Below are 18,457 nucleotides of genomic sequence, written 5' to 3' on the forward strand. Positions count from 1 at the left end.
AAATTGCATCATTTATCTGACATGCCACATTCTTATATTTTCATTTAGCTGTAAGAAGAAAATACGGAAGGGTTTTTTAATATTAGAATGAGGAAGATCATTCTAAGTATATCACCAACCCCAAGCCATAAAACAAAAAGTAATTAATTCAAATACATTTTTAAATTCTTGATCAGTAAAAAAATGGCACAAACAAGGTCACAAAACAAAAGACATATAAAGAGCGTCTAAGATCACTAAAAATGACCAACAGAAAAAGAAATACAAAAGGCTCTACACAAATGTAAAAGACTCTCACCCTCACTGAGAAAACAGCAATTAAATCTACAATGGCATATATTTCACCAAAATATTGGCAAAGATTATCACACACTGAGTTGGCAATTATGTGGGGAAGTCTCCCTAGTATATGTCACTTACGTATACTTCCTCTATGAAAGTAAATTTAGCAATATTTATTAAAATATAAAATATACTGACTTTTGACCATAATTCCATTTCTAAAAATGTATTCCAGTGATATATTGACCCATGTCCAAAAATGGTATATGTATAAAGATATTTAAGTGTTCTTCCTAACAGCAAAATAATTAGAATTAACTTACCCAAAAATATGTTACTAAAGAAATTACAGAACATTTCTAAAATGGAATATTATGCAGTCATTAAAATGAAGAGGCAGCTATATTAATGAGTGTGAAAATTATCTCCTAAGAAGTAAACTTCAGGACACATTTGTGTTTTTTATGTTTATACATACATTCATGCCTGCATGTGCACACACAAACACAAATATACAGACACAAAATATATGAGATATATATATATATACATATCTATTCTTGTATATAGGATTTTCTGGTGGACTATACAATAAACTAGCAACAGCAGTTGCCTCTGACTAGGGAAAATGGTTAGAAATTTTGTAAAAAACAGTAAGAAATTTTGTACCATTTATTTATTATCTATTAAATAAAGACTACAAATTGACTTTGGAAAGTACTTTTAAAATTAAATCATTAAAATATGTAGAACTGCTCACCTGTTTTAAATATAAGCTAAATTATAACCTTGATCTATCAGGGAAATTTTTTTTATTATTTCCTATATATAAAGGGAGCAAATTACCCCTTTGAAATTAACAGAAAGTCAAAACTGAGATTGAAAAGATAATTTATATGTCAAGAAACACATAATTTCTAATTTGTGACAACATCCCACCTGAAAGACTATGATATGCACACAGTAGAAATTCAATAAATATTTAATGAATGAATACCTTTCTTGATTTCAGTGGGTTTGTGTTCCTCATATTTTTTCCAAATACCACACCAAAAAAACAAAAAACAGGCAAACAAAAAAGACTCACTGGAAAATAAACACGTTTATGTTACGCTTTTCTTTCAAAAAAAATAATTCTCCATTTACCCAACCAAAATGGTAAACTGCCTTATTAACATTACCACAAGATAAATCAACATTTATTAGGTAACTACTATGCACAGGTGTTAAGGATACTGCAAAACACAAACTTCAAAGAAGGGTACATTTTTATTCTTGCCCTCAAGAAGCTTCCGGTCTTGAAAGACAAGGCTTAAAATGAACATTAATCAGTAAAAGGGTATTATAGAATTTACTGATAGAGTTATCCAAACTGAACATTTTAATGGAAATCCTATAAGGATAAACAAAAGTAATTATTGATCTATTTAAGGATCTTTAGGTATATAAAAATGCTTCCAAAATTCTAATATCTTACCCATGTAAAATGGTATTTGATGGTGATAGGTTCAGCTAGGCTTGGAAGAAACTGCTAACAATTAAATACAGTTTTTCAATTGTTCCAGCTCCTAAGGCAGCCCCTAAGAAATTACTATAGTGGTCTCAATCTGTTTTATCATCGCTCACCAGTCTTATTTTTTTTTTATGTATTTTTTTTATTGTTATTCGCTCACCAGTCTTATTAAAACTACCTCAGGCATGAACCTCCTAATATATGTAAATTATGTGTATCTTAATATTGTCAACCTACATAAAGTATCGGCAAAGCTTAATTTCTTTCTTTTTCAAATAAAAATAGAAATGTAAATGTTTCCATATTTTTCCTATACTCCCAATATATCATCTTGTAATGCACACCCACTTTGTATGAATACTTAACATGAATATTGATCACGCAAAAATATTTTCATCCAAGTTTCAATTTTTCACACATCAAACTCTTTTTCTAACCCAGTTGTTAAAAGACAGCAGATATGAATCTGAATTTCAGTTTATTTCTCTTTGGCCATGACCTTTCAGAACAGATGTTAACATGCAATTAAATAGACATCACTAAAGAGAAACAAAGGATAGTATAGCCATAACCAGATATTTGTCCCTTAAAGTTAATGGGAAATAGTAACCATTGAAGAATATTAGTGTTTTTTCTTGTATATAGCATGTGAAACTTAATATCCAGTAGTGATATTACTTAATAAATTGTCAAATTGTTAAAAATGCTTCATCTATCATTATAATCTATTAATAAGCCTATTGTCTTCCTCATTTTCATTGCCTATTATTTTATTACAAAAGACAAAATCACTTTCAAAGAACATTTACAATTAAATTTTCAAATAATTACATTTTAACCTCCAACTTATTGTTAAAGTGAAAACAAAAATAATTCTGAAATGATATAGGCCATTTTGAGCTAAGACCCTTTCCAAGACTAAGTTAGGAAAAAATGCAAATATATATATTTAAAATAAATATGAACAGATTTTTCATCAATATAAATTCATAGGCTGTTTGAGTATGTTTAGAAAATGTTTGTGCCTACCTAAATTGTAAACATATGAATGCACAAACATTATATGTATTTGCATAGTATATAGGTTTACATAGAAGTGTAATTTATTGACATGTACCCACCTGAATAACCAGCCCTTTCACAACATTTTTCTAGTGTATTGTTCATTCTGAGTAATTCTTTATTCAGTACTCAAAAGTTCATTTAATTTCTATAGATTAGAATAAATAGATTTGAAACTATAGTGAATTTGCCAATAAATACTATTATTTAGCATATTATAAAGAAATTTTAAAAATTCTACATTTAAATAGTGGGCCAAAGAAATAAAACAATGTTTTATTTGAGCATCACTTTGGCAACACTAATTTTATAACAATATAGTAAAAATATAGGTTGATATATCTAAATGTCAGTCTCTAAGTCATCAAAAGCTTGGTATTGTCAGTATATATAGTAAAGGCAGGAGTATGCTCAAAAATAATGCTCTATTCTTCTATTTGTTGAAATAAGCTACTTAAATCTCTTAATCTTTTTTTCATTTCCAAGCCTACTAAGAAGTCACAGTCCCAGAAAGGACTTAAGCCCACAAATTATCTTTGAAGAAGCAATTCTTTATTTCAGTTAATAAGTCAGAAATACATTTGCTCTCTAGTCCTTCCATACTTTTTATAAGTAGTATTTTTCTTAAACATGTACAAATATTTGATACTTTTATCATAAATTATTTAAAGTAATATTTTTGTTAATGTATGGAAAGATAAGTATTGACAAAGAATTCTTTCTTTGTTAACTGTATTAAAGAATACTCCAACAACCTGTTTTTAAAATTTACATGATTAGAGGTTGGCGTGTTAGTTTCTTCACAGAGGAACTCTACACTTTCACTTGTGTGTTTCTGTGGAGAATACGGGAAAATATATTTAATAACACAAAGGAACCGTCCCACTTTGGCATAAACTGTACAACTTAATCTCTTAGTGCATAATTCAAGTAAGAAGAAAAAAGGTGAGTTGGAAACCCCTAAAAAGGTTACACATCTTCTGCACAATCTCTTTCACACAGTAATGAGAAAAGAAATCACCGTAAAACATTTACAAGAAACTAACAAGAAAGCATCTCCACGCAATAGCTCTCAGTCTGGACAGTTCCCTAGTGCTGAAGTTACCCCGCCGCTAAACCGCGGTCTGGCTGCCGCCTCCACTCCCACCCTCGGCCGAATCCCGGCAGCCCAGACTGTGAGCACGAACACAACTTCACGAGGTAAGGAAGCATCCCAAACTGCAGCAACGGTAGGAACCGGAGTCTCTTCGGGATTAAACAGATTTACTAGTTGCAAACAGGAAGAGCAGCAGAGTGCAGGGTGTTAGAACCCGCCGAGGGGGAGGGGCTGGAAGATGGCGGCGGTCGCACACCCACCCGAGACACAGCAGAGCACAGGCCCCTCGCCCACACCGCCGCCCTCCTGCCCCAGGCGACCGCGGGCAGCTCTGTTCTCAGCGCCGGGGGCAGAGCTGCCCTGCGGCAGCGCCGGACGTGCGGCCCGCGGCGGCACCCGCGTCCCCGGCCCGCGCACCTACGCCCGGGTCCGGACCCGGAGCACCTGTGCACGGCCATATTGGATGCGCTGCCCCAGTCACTGCCTCCGCGCTGGGGCGGCGGCAGAGAAGAAGGCACGTGCGGAGCCGGGGCTCAGCCCCTGCCCGGGCCGGACCCCGGGAGCCGAACTTGCCCGCGGGGATATCACCAAGGACGCTCGGGAACATTACAACGCCCAAAGACTCGCCAGTCTCGCTTCAGCTGGTCTCGCGCCCTCCCTCCCCGACACACACCCCCGTGCTGACACCCAGAAAGCAGCCCCGGGGACCCGCGCCGGCCGCAGCCCTCGTGGCCCCGGCGCCGCCGGCGGGAGGGAGGGCGGCGATCCGGGGCGCGCAGGCGGCCGCAGGGCTGCCGCCGAGGGGGCGGAGGGCAGGGAGGGAGGCGGGAAGATGGAGCTGCGTCCTTACTTGAGCACTGACTGCTCCTTCTCCTCTTCTTTCTTCTGCCGATCCATGACAGCCAGGATGATTTTCCTCTCCTCCTCCGTGAGGTGGCTGAGGTCCGGCATCTCGGGCTGCAGAGGCGGCTGAGAGGCCGCCGGGGTGGGAGCCGGGCGGCCCCGCGGCCCGACCGGAGCCGACATGTTTGGTGGAGCCTAACCCCTCTGGGGAAGCTGGGAGGCAACTCCACTGCCGGCGGCGGCAGCGGCACCCGCTCGGGCGGCTGGGGCAGCCTCCGGCGCCGGGACAAATACATACAAATCAATGGCCTTCAATCCCGGGCGACAGCCCCCCTCCCCCAAGAAAGAAGGAGCGGGGGGAGGGGAGGGCGAGCGCCGTGGGGGAGGGCGGGCTGAGCAGGGCGCTCCGGGAAATGCTCCCTCGGCCTCCGGGGGCGAGGGGCTGGCAAGTGAGCGGTCTGGGTTGAGAGAAGAGCGTGCGGCCCGGCCGGGACGCGGTGTGCGGAGCAGCGGGGGCGGGTGGTGGAGTAAGGTGGCGGGGACGACTGAGGGTGGGGTGACTGGAGGCAGCGGGCGCGAGGGCGGCGCGCGGGCCAGGGCGCGAGTGTGTCCGGCTGCGGCGGGGGCGAGGGGCGCGCGCCACCTCGGAGGGGACGGGGGTAGCCGCCCGCCCGCTCCCCGGGGGAGTCCCGGCGACTTGCTCCCGGCGTCGACAGCAGCGTCCCGCGAGCCGGAGGGGCGCCGGGGCGGGAGCGGAGAAGGTGGGGAGGAAGCTGGGGCTACTCTCCCGGAGAAACAGCCCGGCCGTCCCGACGGCTGACGCGTCACCGGGGTCCCAGGCGCCGCGGAGGAAGGACCCCTCCAGAAACGGCAGGGAGACGGCCGCGGGGCCGGGGCCGGCCGCCTGGAGACCCCTCCGGGCTAGAGCGGAGAAGCGGAAGCGGGGAAGGGATGACAAGGGCTAGCGGCGGAGGGGGCCGGGGCCCCTCGGCTGCCGACGCCCGGGTCCCAGCGAGCTCCGACACGTCGCAGGGTCGGGCACCTGTCCTCCCTCATCACGCGCGGGTTCGGGGTCCCTCAGCCGCCGTCACCCCTTAGGTCCGCGGAGTCAGCGCCTAGGGCCCGCTCGCTCCCTCCGCCACCGCCGCCGCCCGCGCCTCCTCCTCTCTGCTTCCCGGGCTCCTCCCGCGGGGGCCGCGTCACCTCCCGGCAGCGCAGGCAGGCACACCTCGGGCGCCGGGCGGGCGGCGGCCACCCCTGCGGAGGGCGATCTGGGCTGGGGCCCGGCGAGGCGAGGCTAGAGGGGAGGAGGCGGGCTAAGGGCGGGGATGGGGGGTCTGGGATCAAGGGAGGGGGCGTCCGAAGAGCCGGGTGGATGGGGGCGCCCAGTGGGTCAAGTCGGGAGGTGAAGGAGTGGGAGCGTGGGGACTGGAGTGGGGGGAGTATCCGACCCAGAGATGGGGTGTGACCAGAGGGGAGTGGCGCCCGTGGTTTGGGAAAGGAGGGAACAGTAGGGGAGGGGTGTGTCTGGGTGTCGGGCGGGAGGTGAGCTCGCGGGGGCTCCTGAGGCCGTGGGTGAGGTCCTGGAAGGAGGGGGAGCGTAGGCCTTGGGGAGGCCCCTGGGATGTCAGGGTTGGGGGGGCGCAGGGGGTTACTTGAGTGGAGGGGAGGGGAGGTTGAGTGAGCAGCGCTGGGGCCAAGGGCTTCGGTCTACGGGTATCCAGCCTTGTTTGGCGGGCCCTGTCTAGGGAGACGAGGCGAAGACACTAGGGGATCCGGCTGGAGTTGAGTGGGAGTCTGGACATGGGTTCGGTGAAAGAGGTCGAGGATGGCCTGGGAACCAGCTTTATTCGCGCGGGGGCGGGTGGAGCGCCGTCCGGTCCGACTACCCTCCGGGTCGGGGCGGGGCAAGGGCCGGCTGGGACGGACCTGGCTGGGGGTGGGTCTCCAGGGCTCATCCCCAGTTCTGGGCGCTCTTGGCCCGCGCGGCGGATGATAGCGGGGGGGGGGGGGGGGGGGGGGGGCCGTTACAGGAACACACCCTTACCCCCGCTTCCCACACTCGCCAGTTGAGTGGCAGACCAGATTATGGTCCGATGGCTAGTGTGTGAGGCCTTTGGAGTTTGTATTATGTTTACCTTCTTGAAGTGTGGCCAACTCCGTCCCCCTTCCTGTGTCCCTGCACCATCTGACTAGCTCCCAGTTTAGGAGAGCTGGGGACAGGCAAAGCAGCCCTAGAAGTCTCTTGGGATTTCTAAGCTTACATTTCTTTTCTCACATGCCTTGTAATTGGGAAGAGGGAAGAAAATTTATGTTCATTTTATTTTTTACTACTCACCCGGTTCAAACCAAACTCTCATACTCTAAATAATTCAGTTTTCATGTCTTTGGAGCTGAGCAAACTAGATATCATACGTTTTATAAATAAATAAGTAAATAAAAAATAAATAGAATCTCATTTTATTTAATTTTGTTTTTAGAGTTGGAGAATTTTTGTAAATCTCTAATCCAACCTCACCCAGCAATGGGCAATTGGGTACTAAGATCAGCCAGCTGATACACAGCAGCACTGCAACTAGAATCTAGGTATTTTCACTCCAGTTCGAAATCATTGTGGTTTCACCTCTAGCTGTGCATTAAAATTACCTGGGTCATTTTTTATAAATACCACCTGGATCTGACCATTGTCATGGGTATATATTTTTAGTTTTCCAAGTGAATAATGCATAGTGAAGGTTGAGAACTACACTATGTGCATTGCAAAATAGGTAATGGAGGAGAAACTGGGCAGTGGAAAACAAGCAAAAAGAACACTTCTAGGGAGGCTGAACTTTTTTTAATTAAAATTGAAACGTTGAGTTTTCTTAATAGTCACACTTTCCTTTCTACTCACATGCAATGACAAGTACCAGTAAGTATACATACTTACGACTTTAGGCAAGGAAACCTTTTGTGCCACTAAAATAGCTAAGAGCTCCTTTAAAGGGGAGGAGAGGAGAACTAAAAATAACCAAAAGAGATGGGTGGAATATTCTACCTTATTCAACTATTTCTGAGCCAGATTTAAAGAAGTAACACCACCTCCAGCCAACTATCAACCCAAGCAGAAACAGAAGCCAGAATACACATACTACTCTGAGGTTAAAATGGTATAGTTATTTCAAGTACATAAAATGTGAACTTAAAAGTAGTTGTGCAAACTGGGCAATTTTGACTTCCTTTACAGTAGAGAGTCATATCCTGGGCCCTGCACTGTTTTCTGCCAGTCACATAGCATGCTGGTTCCCTGCCACTGTGCCTGCCTGCACCCCCACTGGCTTTCACCAGCCTGGACACTGTGCCAGCATGTGAAATACAGTGTGCATGAGCAGGTATCCCTGGGACACCTCGCTTGCAGGATTGAAGCAGGAGTGAGTGAGCTTGCTGCTACACTGTATTTGCTTTTCACATTTCACTACAACTATGTGTGTCTTTGCTACTAAAGGGAATCCTTAGGAGTCGAAATATCTTAAACTCATCTTCCACCCTGATTTATATACCTTTTCAAAATAAAAATTTATATATCATATAGGTAGAATATCACATAGAATTTTACATGGACTACTTTTGGGCCTACAACTACAAAGTTGGAGGCCCAATTTAATATAAGATTGCTATGCTCAGAACTAAAGAAAGTAAAATAACCTTCAAAATATCTATTGTTAGATTTACCACAATGTGGACCTTAGAGCTGTTTTATTTGTTCTGGTATACTCTTTTACCTAAACTGTTTATCACATCTCACTGTGTCCTGTGCGGCATTATGTTTTACTTGGGCATATCCCTCAAATGTATGAATACATTTGAAGTTAAAACTGTGGTGTTCTTATTTAACTTTGTAAGTAACGGGCTATCTTCACTGAATTCTCAAGGCCTTAATGGGCCACAGACTCATTCCAAAATCCAAGTCCTTTTTTCAGTTCCTATAGGAACACAAGCTTCTGAAGCCTGTGAGTCTGTGGACTTTCGTTTTTTCACGAGTAAAGGCTACTCACTAGTAATCTTCAAAAGGGGCGTATCTAAACTAAAACAGTCACATCACTAGACTTCACTGAGTACTCAAGTGTTCTTGCTTAGGCATCTGGCTACCTCACAATGCTTGGACTCATTATGGCTCTTCTGCCCACGAATATACATGGATGGTTGGCATTTCTATGGTTTCTCCTAACAGATCTCTCTGCTTCTTTCCTTGCAGCTCTATATTCCTTTTCCCAACACAGCGTAAGGGGCAAGCCTCCAGAAACATTAGTAAGGTCATGTCACTCTACTGGTCACAGTCCTGTGGTGGCCCTGACTGGTGGGGCTCAGTGGATTGGGCATCATGCTGCAAACCAGAAGGTCTCTCGGTGGAGTCCCAGTCAGGGCACATGCAGGTTGGGCGTGTGACAAGTAACCAATTGGTGTTTCTCTTACACATCAGTGTTTCTCTTCCTCTCTTTCCCCCTCCCTTCCCCTCTCTCTAAAAATAAATAAATACAATCTTTAAAAAAAAAAAAACTTTGGAGCATCTTTGACCTTTAAAAAATGTTTGTTTTTCTCAGAGCTAAACTCCTTAAATGACCTTCAAGTCCCGCATGATCTCTCTGACCTTGTCTGCTTTCTTTTAGGCTTCCCTGTAGCTGTTGCCACTGCCTACAGCACTCTTCAATAAGGTGCTCACTTGGTTCGCTTGGCAAATTCGTGCTCAGTTATCCATCCTATTTAATACTCCAGCCTGCCCCACCTACTTTTTGTTCACTCCAATCTCTATACTTTACGCAGCCTCCTTTTTTCCCCCATAGCACTTACCACTTTCTATGTTTAACATTAATCTTCAGCTGCCCCCTACTAGAGTATAAGCAGACAGAGCAGTATTTACACTAATGTATCCCAAGCACCTAAAACTACATGGCACATAATAGGTGTTCCAACAAATACTTAATGAATTTCTGTGGAGAGGGTTTGTCATCATCATTGGTTTCAGTTGGGCAGGAGAAAGAGAAAAATCATACTCAAAAGATGGAAATGGGTACAGGAAGTAAGATCTGAACTCTGTCAGGGAATATAGATTCATTTAGAATTAAGCTCTTGCCTACCTCTAGCCTTATCTCCTGCCCAGCCTACCAACACATCACCCTCTCAATCCATGACAACCTACTTGCACTTCACTGAATGTGTAGTTTCTTATCTCTGTGACTTTTCTAATCCCTCACTTTATAGATCACCTTTTCTACTCTCTCACATAACCTTCCTCTGTTAACTTCTTTGTCTTCACCATGTGCTTCTCCCTCCCCTTCTCCTCCTTCTACCTGTTTGCCCCAGGCATGGTGCACGCCTTGCTCACAGATAGCACTCGTCACTCAGTGTTGTTGACATTTATGTCCGTGTCTGTCTCCTCAACTGGACCATGAATTCTTTTAAGGGCAGGGCATGGAATATGCCTTTTACTCCAGTTTCCCCAGGGCCTATTAAACTGTCTCATGTATTATAGGGACTCAATAAATATACGCTGCACAGTTACATGAGCAGTCACAAAATAAAGAGAAAAATTACTATTATTGGAGTGTGAAGAAAAGGAGGCAGGGAGTTGTAGCAAGAGATAAAGCTGGAGAAATAAGTTATGGCAAGACTATGTCACAACCTTGAAGGCTGTGCTAAAGAATTTGAACTTGTCCTATAGTCAGTCACCAGACAGGTAGTGGAGGGGTTTTTTAGCCAGGGGACAGATATGATCAGCTTTGATATTCAGGATAACATACCGCCTTTGTTCCCTCATCCATATCCAAAACCCCTGCTGACAGAATTACTGAAAGGACACAGATGTGCATGTGTAGCTTCGTAGGTTCGGAGCCACAAATAGAGAGTTCCTTCTTCAGAATTTATTTCACTGACTGTTGCTCAGTAGATTATAACAGCAGGATAATGAGGCCAAGGTCATGGTTTAGATCCCTAAGTGAGTCAGCCAGTGCAGTGGCCACAGCTGACTGTTAATCTTTGCCAGTTGTCATGATAACATGTTATTTCGTGGCCAAGAACTGGGTGCAAGAATATGACTGGTTCATCAAAAATTAATCACTGTTATTGGAAAAGTGGTTCAAAGTGTTTAGGTATGGTTATAGGACCATACTGTCATTTTTAATTAAAATAACAGTATTTTATTAGTGATAACAAAAGAGCACAGCATCAGAGAAAGTATACATTGTTTGTTCCTAGAAAAGAAGCTAGAGATTAGTATGATTTAATTATTGGGATTTGAAGCCAAGATGTAATGAAAAATTTAGTGGATGTTAGTGTAGATAAGTTTTATTAATTACTTTTTGTGTATTTAGCAATATAGGAAGTTATTTCTTATTTATTATGTCATAAAACCCATAGAGCCATTTATATTAAAAGGATCTGGGAAAATCATATTATAATCATCTTTCATTTATAGCATTATAAAGTTATTTCTAATTTTGTTCCCTTCTAGCAATCAATGAAACATCTTTAAAGTGAAAGAGGACAATAAGTAGAGGTTGGACATATAGACATAACTACCGTTACTATTTTTTTAATTAATTACTTCATCTTAATTACAACTCTGACCACTACAAAAGTAAAAATAAAAAAAGTGAATTTTATGACATCAGAAATAAATTAAATACCGCTAATGAACAAATGGATTTAGGCCTTAAATATCAATTAAATAGTGCCCTAGCTGGGTGGCTCAGTTGGTTGGAGTGCCCCATACACCAAAAGGTTGTGGGTTTAATTCCTGGTCAGGGCGCAAACCTAGGTTATGGGTTCAAACTCTGGTTGTGGTACATACCGGAGGCAACAGGTCAATGTCTCTCTCTCCCTCTCTCTCTCTCTCTCTCTCTCTTTCTCTCTCTTCCCCTCCCCACTCTCTCCCTTCCTCTCTCTCTCTCTCTTTCTCTCCCTCAAATCAATAAACATATCAATTAAATAGCAGCACCTGCTAATATCGCAAAAGATAATCAACCAGACTATGTGCTTCCTGATGGAAGAACACCACACAACCTATGAAGTTATTTTGCCAAAAAAATAAATAAAAACTGATTTGGACGTCTTCTAGATTCATGTACCAATTTACAGGAAATACTGAGGACACCAGACTGTATCAAATAGTACCATGGATTGCAATCTGTGGAATACTATAGAATATTCTATGGGACAAATTCCAGTTTTCTCAACAATTATAATGCAAGGAAAAAATAAAGAATGGAAGAGGGAATCTATACTATAAGTGGAACTTAAAAGACATCAACCAGATACAAAGATTCATAAACCCCCCTTGGATGTTGATTTTTAAAGAAAAAAAAAACGGGAAAAAATACTTTTATAAGAAAACTGGAAATTTGGACAGTAACCAAGTACTTGAGAATAATTGGAAATTATTGTTTTCTTAGATTAATAATAATGTTGTGATGATGTTAAAACATAAAGAATCCTTAGTAACACTGAAATACCTATGGATGAAATTAATGAAATATCTGAGATTTACTTCAAAATAATATTCAGGGGTGTCAAACTCATTTTCACTGGAGGCTACATCAGCCTCGTGGCTGCCTTCGAAGGGCCGGATGTAATTTTACAGCTGTATAAATGTAAACTCCTTAACTAGGGGAAAGGAGCTTGGTGCTGCCGTCAGGTAGAAACAAGGTGCTGGGCCAGATTCGGCCCGTGGGCCTTGTGTTTGCCACCTGTGATATAGATGGAGGTATGAATAGGACAAAAGTGGCCATTAGAAGATAGTAAAAAATTCTTTCTGATGAAAGTTTTTAAAAAGAGAGTAAGTCTCTAACTTCCACTCTGGCTGCCTTTCACTAAACTAGGAAATCAGCAAACTCAACCCTTTATCAAGCATTCACTATTTGATAGATAATTGTGTTAGCTGCTTCACATTTTTTCCCACCTCATACCAACCATCCTATGGAGAATTAGTATTATTTCATTTTACAGGTAAGAAAACAGCTTGAGAGGTATTTTGAACACAGGAAGAGATTGGATTTCAAGACAAATTCTCAGACCTAGGTCTCCTGGCTCCCCGTCCAATATTCATGCCACTATACACAACTGCTTACAATGGTTATAGGCATTGTTATACGTATATAGTATTTCCCTGACTAAACCAGAGTACACTTTTACTTTAGTGTCTGGTATGTAATAGCCATCATGAAATACTTTCATTTCATCCCAACTGCTCCCTAAAAACTACCATACTTAAAATGTGAAAAGCAATTGTAACAGAAACTAATGGTTAGTTATGTTTCAGTCGCCTGACACCATCCCGGTTTGCCCAGGACAGTCATTTAATCTGTTGATCAGGTGCAATTCTTCATTGCAATTCCTTTCACTCCCCAAACTATCCCAGGTGGCACCTCAAATGTTATGGTCATGCTATATTTAGCATAATACGAATTAGGCTCGGATGCACAATACGTAATCGGTATAGAGAATCTGTAAAATTCAAACAGCGTGTTCCTAGAGGAAGAGTCCATGTCATAACCATCCTGTAAGTACCATACTACATGCTAGGCATTTAGTAAATTTGGTTGAAATAGAGTTAATGAATTCTCTATTACAAAAGAGTCAAGTATTCTGATTAGTGTATGTTTTCCCCAAGGACAAGATTTTGACCCCAGCTGGAATTCAGAAGTAACTAATCAGAATACCAGGAATATGGAGCCCATCTTCTAATGAAGATTCATGGCAAAAATGGATCAGACTGCCTAGGATTTGTAAGCATAATAATTTATATAGATGTTATTTATATAGGTGGACACCCAGTGCAAGAAAATAAAGTCATGACAAACTTCCTGACTGTAAGAAAAGATAATGGTTGTTTATTTGAAAGCATGTGGGAAGTGATTGTAGAGGTCTCAGTCAAAAATCTAATCACTTAGGAATAGCTTGCAGTCCAAGGTTTCCCACAAAATTGTGGCTTTCAGTGACACAGGGTAGGTTTATCCTCTACAATATGAACTGGCTGCTGTATACTTCCAATGTCCCCCTCTGCCTAGGAGGATCATTTTAGTCTTATCTAGATAGTGCCTGATCCAATTGCTTTAGTTCATGTTCTTTACTCTGCCAGACACAGTGAAATTCAAGAAACCACATCCCAGATCTGATGAAAGGAGATGCAGAGCTTACTATCAGCTGTGTAGTGATGGTACTGCATCCCTAATTACTTCACTATCTTTCTGATTAGTGTCATATAACACTAAACTGAAAGGGAGATAGAGCAGAGTCCTGTCATTTCCCACAGAGGAAAGGTGAAGAAAAGATTAGCAAAAGAGATCCAGAATAATCTCACTTTATTAGAGCCTTTACTTAGTCAAAGGAAATTTAGGTCATTTAAACACCAGAGAAAGAAAAATAGGTTTATCGTATTTATTGCCTGGATATTTTGTGGGGTGCCTAGTATATACAGAGAAAGTGTCACCTTGCCAATTATTTTGGAAAAGTCATCCAGCTTTGGGGGCTTCAGTTTTTCTCTTGTAAAATAAAAATGCTCTACAAGGTGATCAGTAAGATTATGCTTTTCAAGTGTGATGATTCTATGAAATACTTCCATTAGCTAATACTCACTCCTGAAACATATTCAAACAGCAATCATGTATTGGGAACTATGGAGAACAACATACCTGTATAAGAAATGTCTACCTCAAAAAGTTCAGTATAACGTGAGAGACATACAAATACTTATAATCCATTGTGGTACGTGCTACAAGAAAGGTATCTATGAGATTCTGTGGGAGTGCAATGAGGATTCACCTAACTCATGAGAAACCATAGTAAGAAAAATTTTCAATGGCTTTCAAAGACCAGGAAAGAAGGTTATTTACGCAAAGGAACAAAGATGATAACATGGAAGTGCAAATTATTTTATATGGCTTGGAGTATGGGTTTTAAGAAATTGGGGAGGGGCAACTGCTGGAGATGAGGCTGAAAACTAACCAGAATCGCAAAGACATGCTAAGGAATTTGGACTTCATCCGGCAACTGTGCTTCTCAGACTTTAATGAGCATGAAAAATCACCTTTGTAGATTTCATTAAGATGCAGATTCTGATTCAGTTAGTTTGGGGTGGAGCCTGAGATTTTGCATTTCTAATGAGCTCTAAGTGATGCTTCCTATACCGTTGATCCATTGATCCGTAGACCACCTTTTGAGTGCGAACTGTATTCTAAGTGGGGAAGTGATATAATGAGGTTGTTTTTAGGAAAGATTTCTCTGTGAACAGGTAGGAAGTGAGATGGAAAGGAGCAAGAGTGGTAGCAAAGAGAAATATTGAGAAGTTATTGAAATAGTAAAGGCCACATAGAACCTATACAGTGATGGTGGAAATGGAAAGGAGATGGTATCTTTAAGATAGCTTTATGATGTAGGATGAATAGGACATGTCACAATCAGCTGTGACATGTGAGGGAAAGAAAAGTCCACACAAGCCTCACTTAATTTGATTTAAATGAACAAATTCTCATTAAGTCAATGTTGAACTGCACCCCAAAGATAAGAAAAGGCTATAAAAATACAGCCAAAGAACACAGATGCATAACTCATAGACACAGACAACAGTGTGGTGATGGCCGGAGGGAAGAGGGCTGGGGACTGGGTGGAAGCAGGCAAGAAGGGGGGAAATGGGCCCTCTGTAATAGTATCAACAATAAAAATAAAGGAAAAAAAGTACATTTGTTTGGATACATCAATCTTTTGCCATTGTTCTATTTAACCCTGTAATAGTCGAAGGTTGATCTAGAGATGTACTGTCCAGTATAGTAGCTCCTAGCCATAGCTGCACTAGCTATATATGGCTATTGAAATTTATATTAATTTATTATTATGTTAATTACATAACATTATAAAATTTTAGCCCTTCAGTTACACCAGACACATTTCAAGGGTTCAACAACTGTATGTGGCCAGCAGCTACCATTTTGCATAGCACCAATATAGAACATATCCATCTCAAAAGAAATTTCTCCCAAAAGAGGAATATTTAGGCATCTATATAGCAAGGAGTCAACATTATGAAAAACATCCCATTGTCTTTATTCTTTATTTCTTTTCTTCTTGGAAGATATTTTAATATTTTTTAAAAATGCAACAGTCTCCCTGGCTAGTGTGTCTCAGTGGATTGAGCACCGGCCTACAAACTGAAGGGTTGCTGGTTCGATACCTGGTCAGGGCACATGCCTGGGTTGCAGGCCAGGTCCCCAGTTGGGGGCATGCAGGAGGCAACCACACATTGATGTTTTTCTCCCTCTCTTTCTCCCTCCCTTCCCCTCTCCTAAAAATAAATAAATATATATATAAATTTTTTTAAATGCAACAGTCAGTGAAATAAAATATAGTAACTTTTGAAAACCATATTGAAGGTGAGGACATCTTAGCAGACTCAATAACATCATTTTCCTTTGAGAAACAGCACCAAGGTTTGGAAATCCCAGAAGACGTCTCAAGATCATAACCCCCTTGAGAAAATGAGCTCATCTGTAAGTAGGTCCATGAGAATAGCAGACACATTCCTCATATATAAGCAACGGATAAATAAGGTGCAATTTTAAGCCTTGTACAAATGCCGTGAGTAGTTTAGGCAAGAAAAAAATGAGTACGGAGGTTTAAAGATAGAGTCTGTTCCAGGACTTTTCCCATAACAACAGTTTACCAATAGGGAAAGAATGCTTTATCCCTTAGGATGCTTTCAGTGATATCTCAAGGAAATTTCAACAGAATCTGACAAATAATAAGGAAATTTATTGGCTCATTTAACTAGAAAACCCATGAGTAGATAAGGTTTCAGAACTAGTTGATCCAGCAAAGGGTAGGAGCTCCTTCTTTCTTTCTGCTGCATAGAATTCCATTGTAGCATCTACTTATGTTTTATCAGGGACTGTTTCCTTCTATATCTGCACTTCACTGTCCATGGTGTTAACTTATTTTAAGAATGATTCTTTTCACTGACCTAATATGACTCACAAGAACCATCAGGGACTTTCCGTACCTGAGCTCATCTGCTCCCCTATCTAGTCACCTGAAGTTGCAAACTGCGCACAGAGTGAAGCAGCGCTTCTAATTCCTCCCTCAGGGAAGGGCAGGCCGTGCTCTGATGTCTCGGGTCTGACTAATCTGAAACCATCTGTAGTAAGTGGGTGGACTACCCGATGTACTTGGCCCACCCAAACCACATGGTTGCCGCGTAATGGGGGAAGAGTGGAATAGATGTTGGGGAAATAGCCATAAGACATATTTACTAGGTCAGCAAAAAAAGAATTTATATCAACTTATGACATATATAAATGTACCCATTTATATCAACTTATTTTTTAATCTTTACATTTTAAGTAATATTTTCATAATAAGAAAATATACCGTGAAATGTGAAAGTGAGCAAATAATGTTTCAGATTCACAGGTGAAAATCACATTACAGAGAGCATAAGGAAGAAAATGGTGGCATGAAGATGGTCAGTTTTACTCTTTTAGTGCAGCCACAAAAAGTGAGGGAAATAGACTTAAAAAGAATTGAAGTCATGTTATAAGGATGACTGGGATATACCTAGAGTTTTTTACCCTAAAACTCTAGATGACAACCTTTGATGAAATGGAAGCATTACCAGAAGGACTTTGGCCACTCCACTGTTAAAATACATACACATAGGTATTAACTATCATATAAAATGTCTAATATACAAATGCATATTGAATTGATTACCATGATAAGATGTTATCTTATGCATGTTATTGCCTATATTTTCTCCACTGTTGATTGGATTATTTTTATCCAAGTTCCATAGAAGCATTGCAAAAGTTCCAAGTAACTAAAAATTTATTTCCCTAAAGTTTTTTCAAGTACCTGAAGGGATCCCAGGTGGATGCAGGAGATTAAAAAAATAATAATGCCCCCACTTCGTTTAACTCTCACTTTATGCGTAATGAAAAAGTTATAGTTTCAACTACTATATCAATGAATATAATACCTAATACTGTATCTCCAGTTTCAGTCCTTCGTTCTTAGCTGTCTATGTAGCATTTATACTTGAGTATTGCACTATCACTTTCAAACTTAATGTGCCTAAAACAGAATTTATCCACTCTCCCCTTCCCCAACAACAAAAACGACAACTCCTTTTCTTTAAAATTATTTTTTAAAGATTTTGTTTATTTATTTTAGACAGAGGGGAAGGGAGGAAGAGCAGGAAAGAAACATCAATGTGTGGTTGCCTCTTGCACACCCCCTCCTGGTGACCTGGCCCACAACCTAGTCATGTGCCCTAGATTGGGAATCAAACCTGCAACCCTTTGGTTTGCAGGCCGGCACTCAATCCACTCAGCCACACAAGCCAGGGGAACAGTTCCTTTTCTGACTTCCATTTTTCTGTCATTAAAGGCATCATTTCATCCAAAATCTTCTGAGTTATAATGTCAAAAGCATCTGTGATTATTCTTTATGTTTTTCTTACATCTGCTCAGCCCCTACATACTATCAATTATTTCTTAAAATATCTCAGAGGTAGCCCCTTAATTTTGCTCACTGCCACCCCTTTAACCTAGATTACTATCATATCTCACTCAAACAATTGCACTATCCTAGGCATCCCTGGACTTTTTGAGTCAGTATACCACTAATCAGTTGTTTCA

General features: G+C 41.5%; 1 protein-coding gene across 19 annotated transcripts in view; it reads right to left on the reverse strand.

Annotated features, from left to right (window-relative positions):
* The window catches only part of RIMS2 (regulating synaptic membrane exocytosis 2), a 453,335-nt gene extending 447,988 nt beyond the window's left edge, over positions 1 to 5,347 (reverse strand). For 5 of the 19 annotated variants that reach the window (XM_053929803.2, XM_053929805.2, XM_053929817.2 and 2 more), the window contains exon 1: positions 4,804 to 5,343. In XM_053929803.2, coding sequence (XP_053785778.1) covers positions 4,804 to 4,979 — 176 coding nt within the window. In that variant the 5' untranslated portion in view covers positions 4,980 to 5,343. Of the gene's footprint in view, positions 1 to 4,803 lie in introns of all 19 variants that reach the window. The other 14 variants (XM_053929794.2, XM_053929818.2, XM_053929806.2 and 11 more) reach the window with 8 other exon arrangements.
* Positions 5,348 to 18,457: the final 13,110 nt, after the last annotated feature.

Source organism: Desmodus rotundus, chromosome 8, assembly GCF_022682495.2.
Source record: "Desmodus rotundus isolate HL8 chromosome 8, HLdesRot8A.1, whole genome shotgun sequence".
In the NCBI taxonomy this organism is placed as follows: Eukaryota; Metazoa; Chordata; class Mammalia; order Chiroptera; family Phyllostomidae; genus Desmodus; species Desmodus rotundus.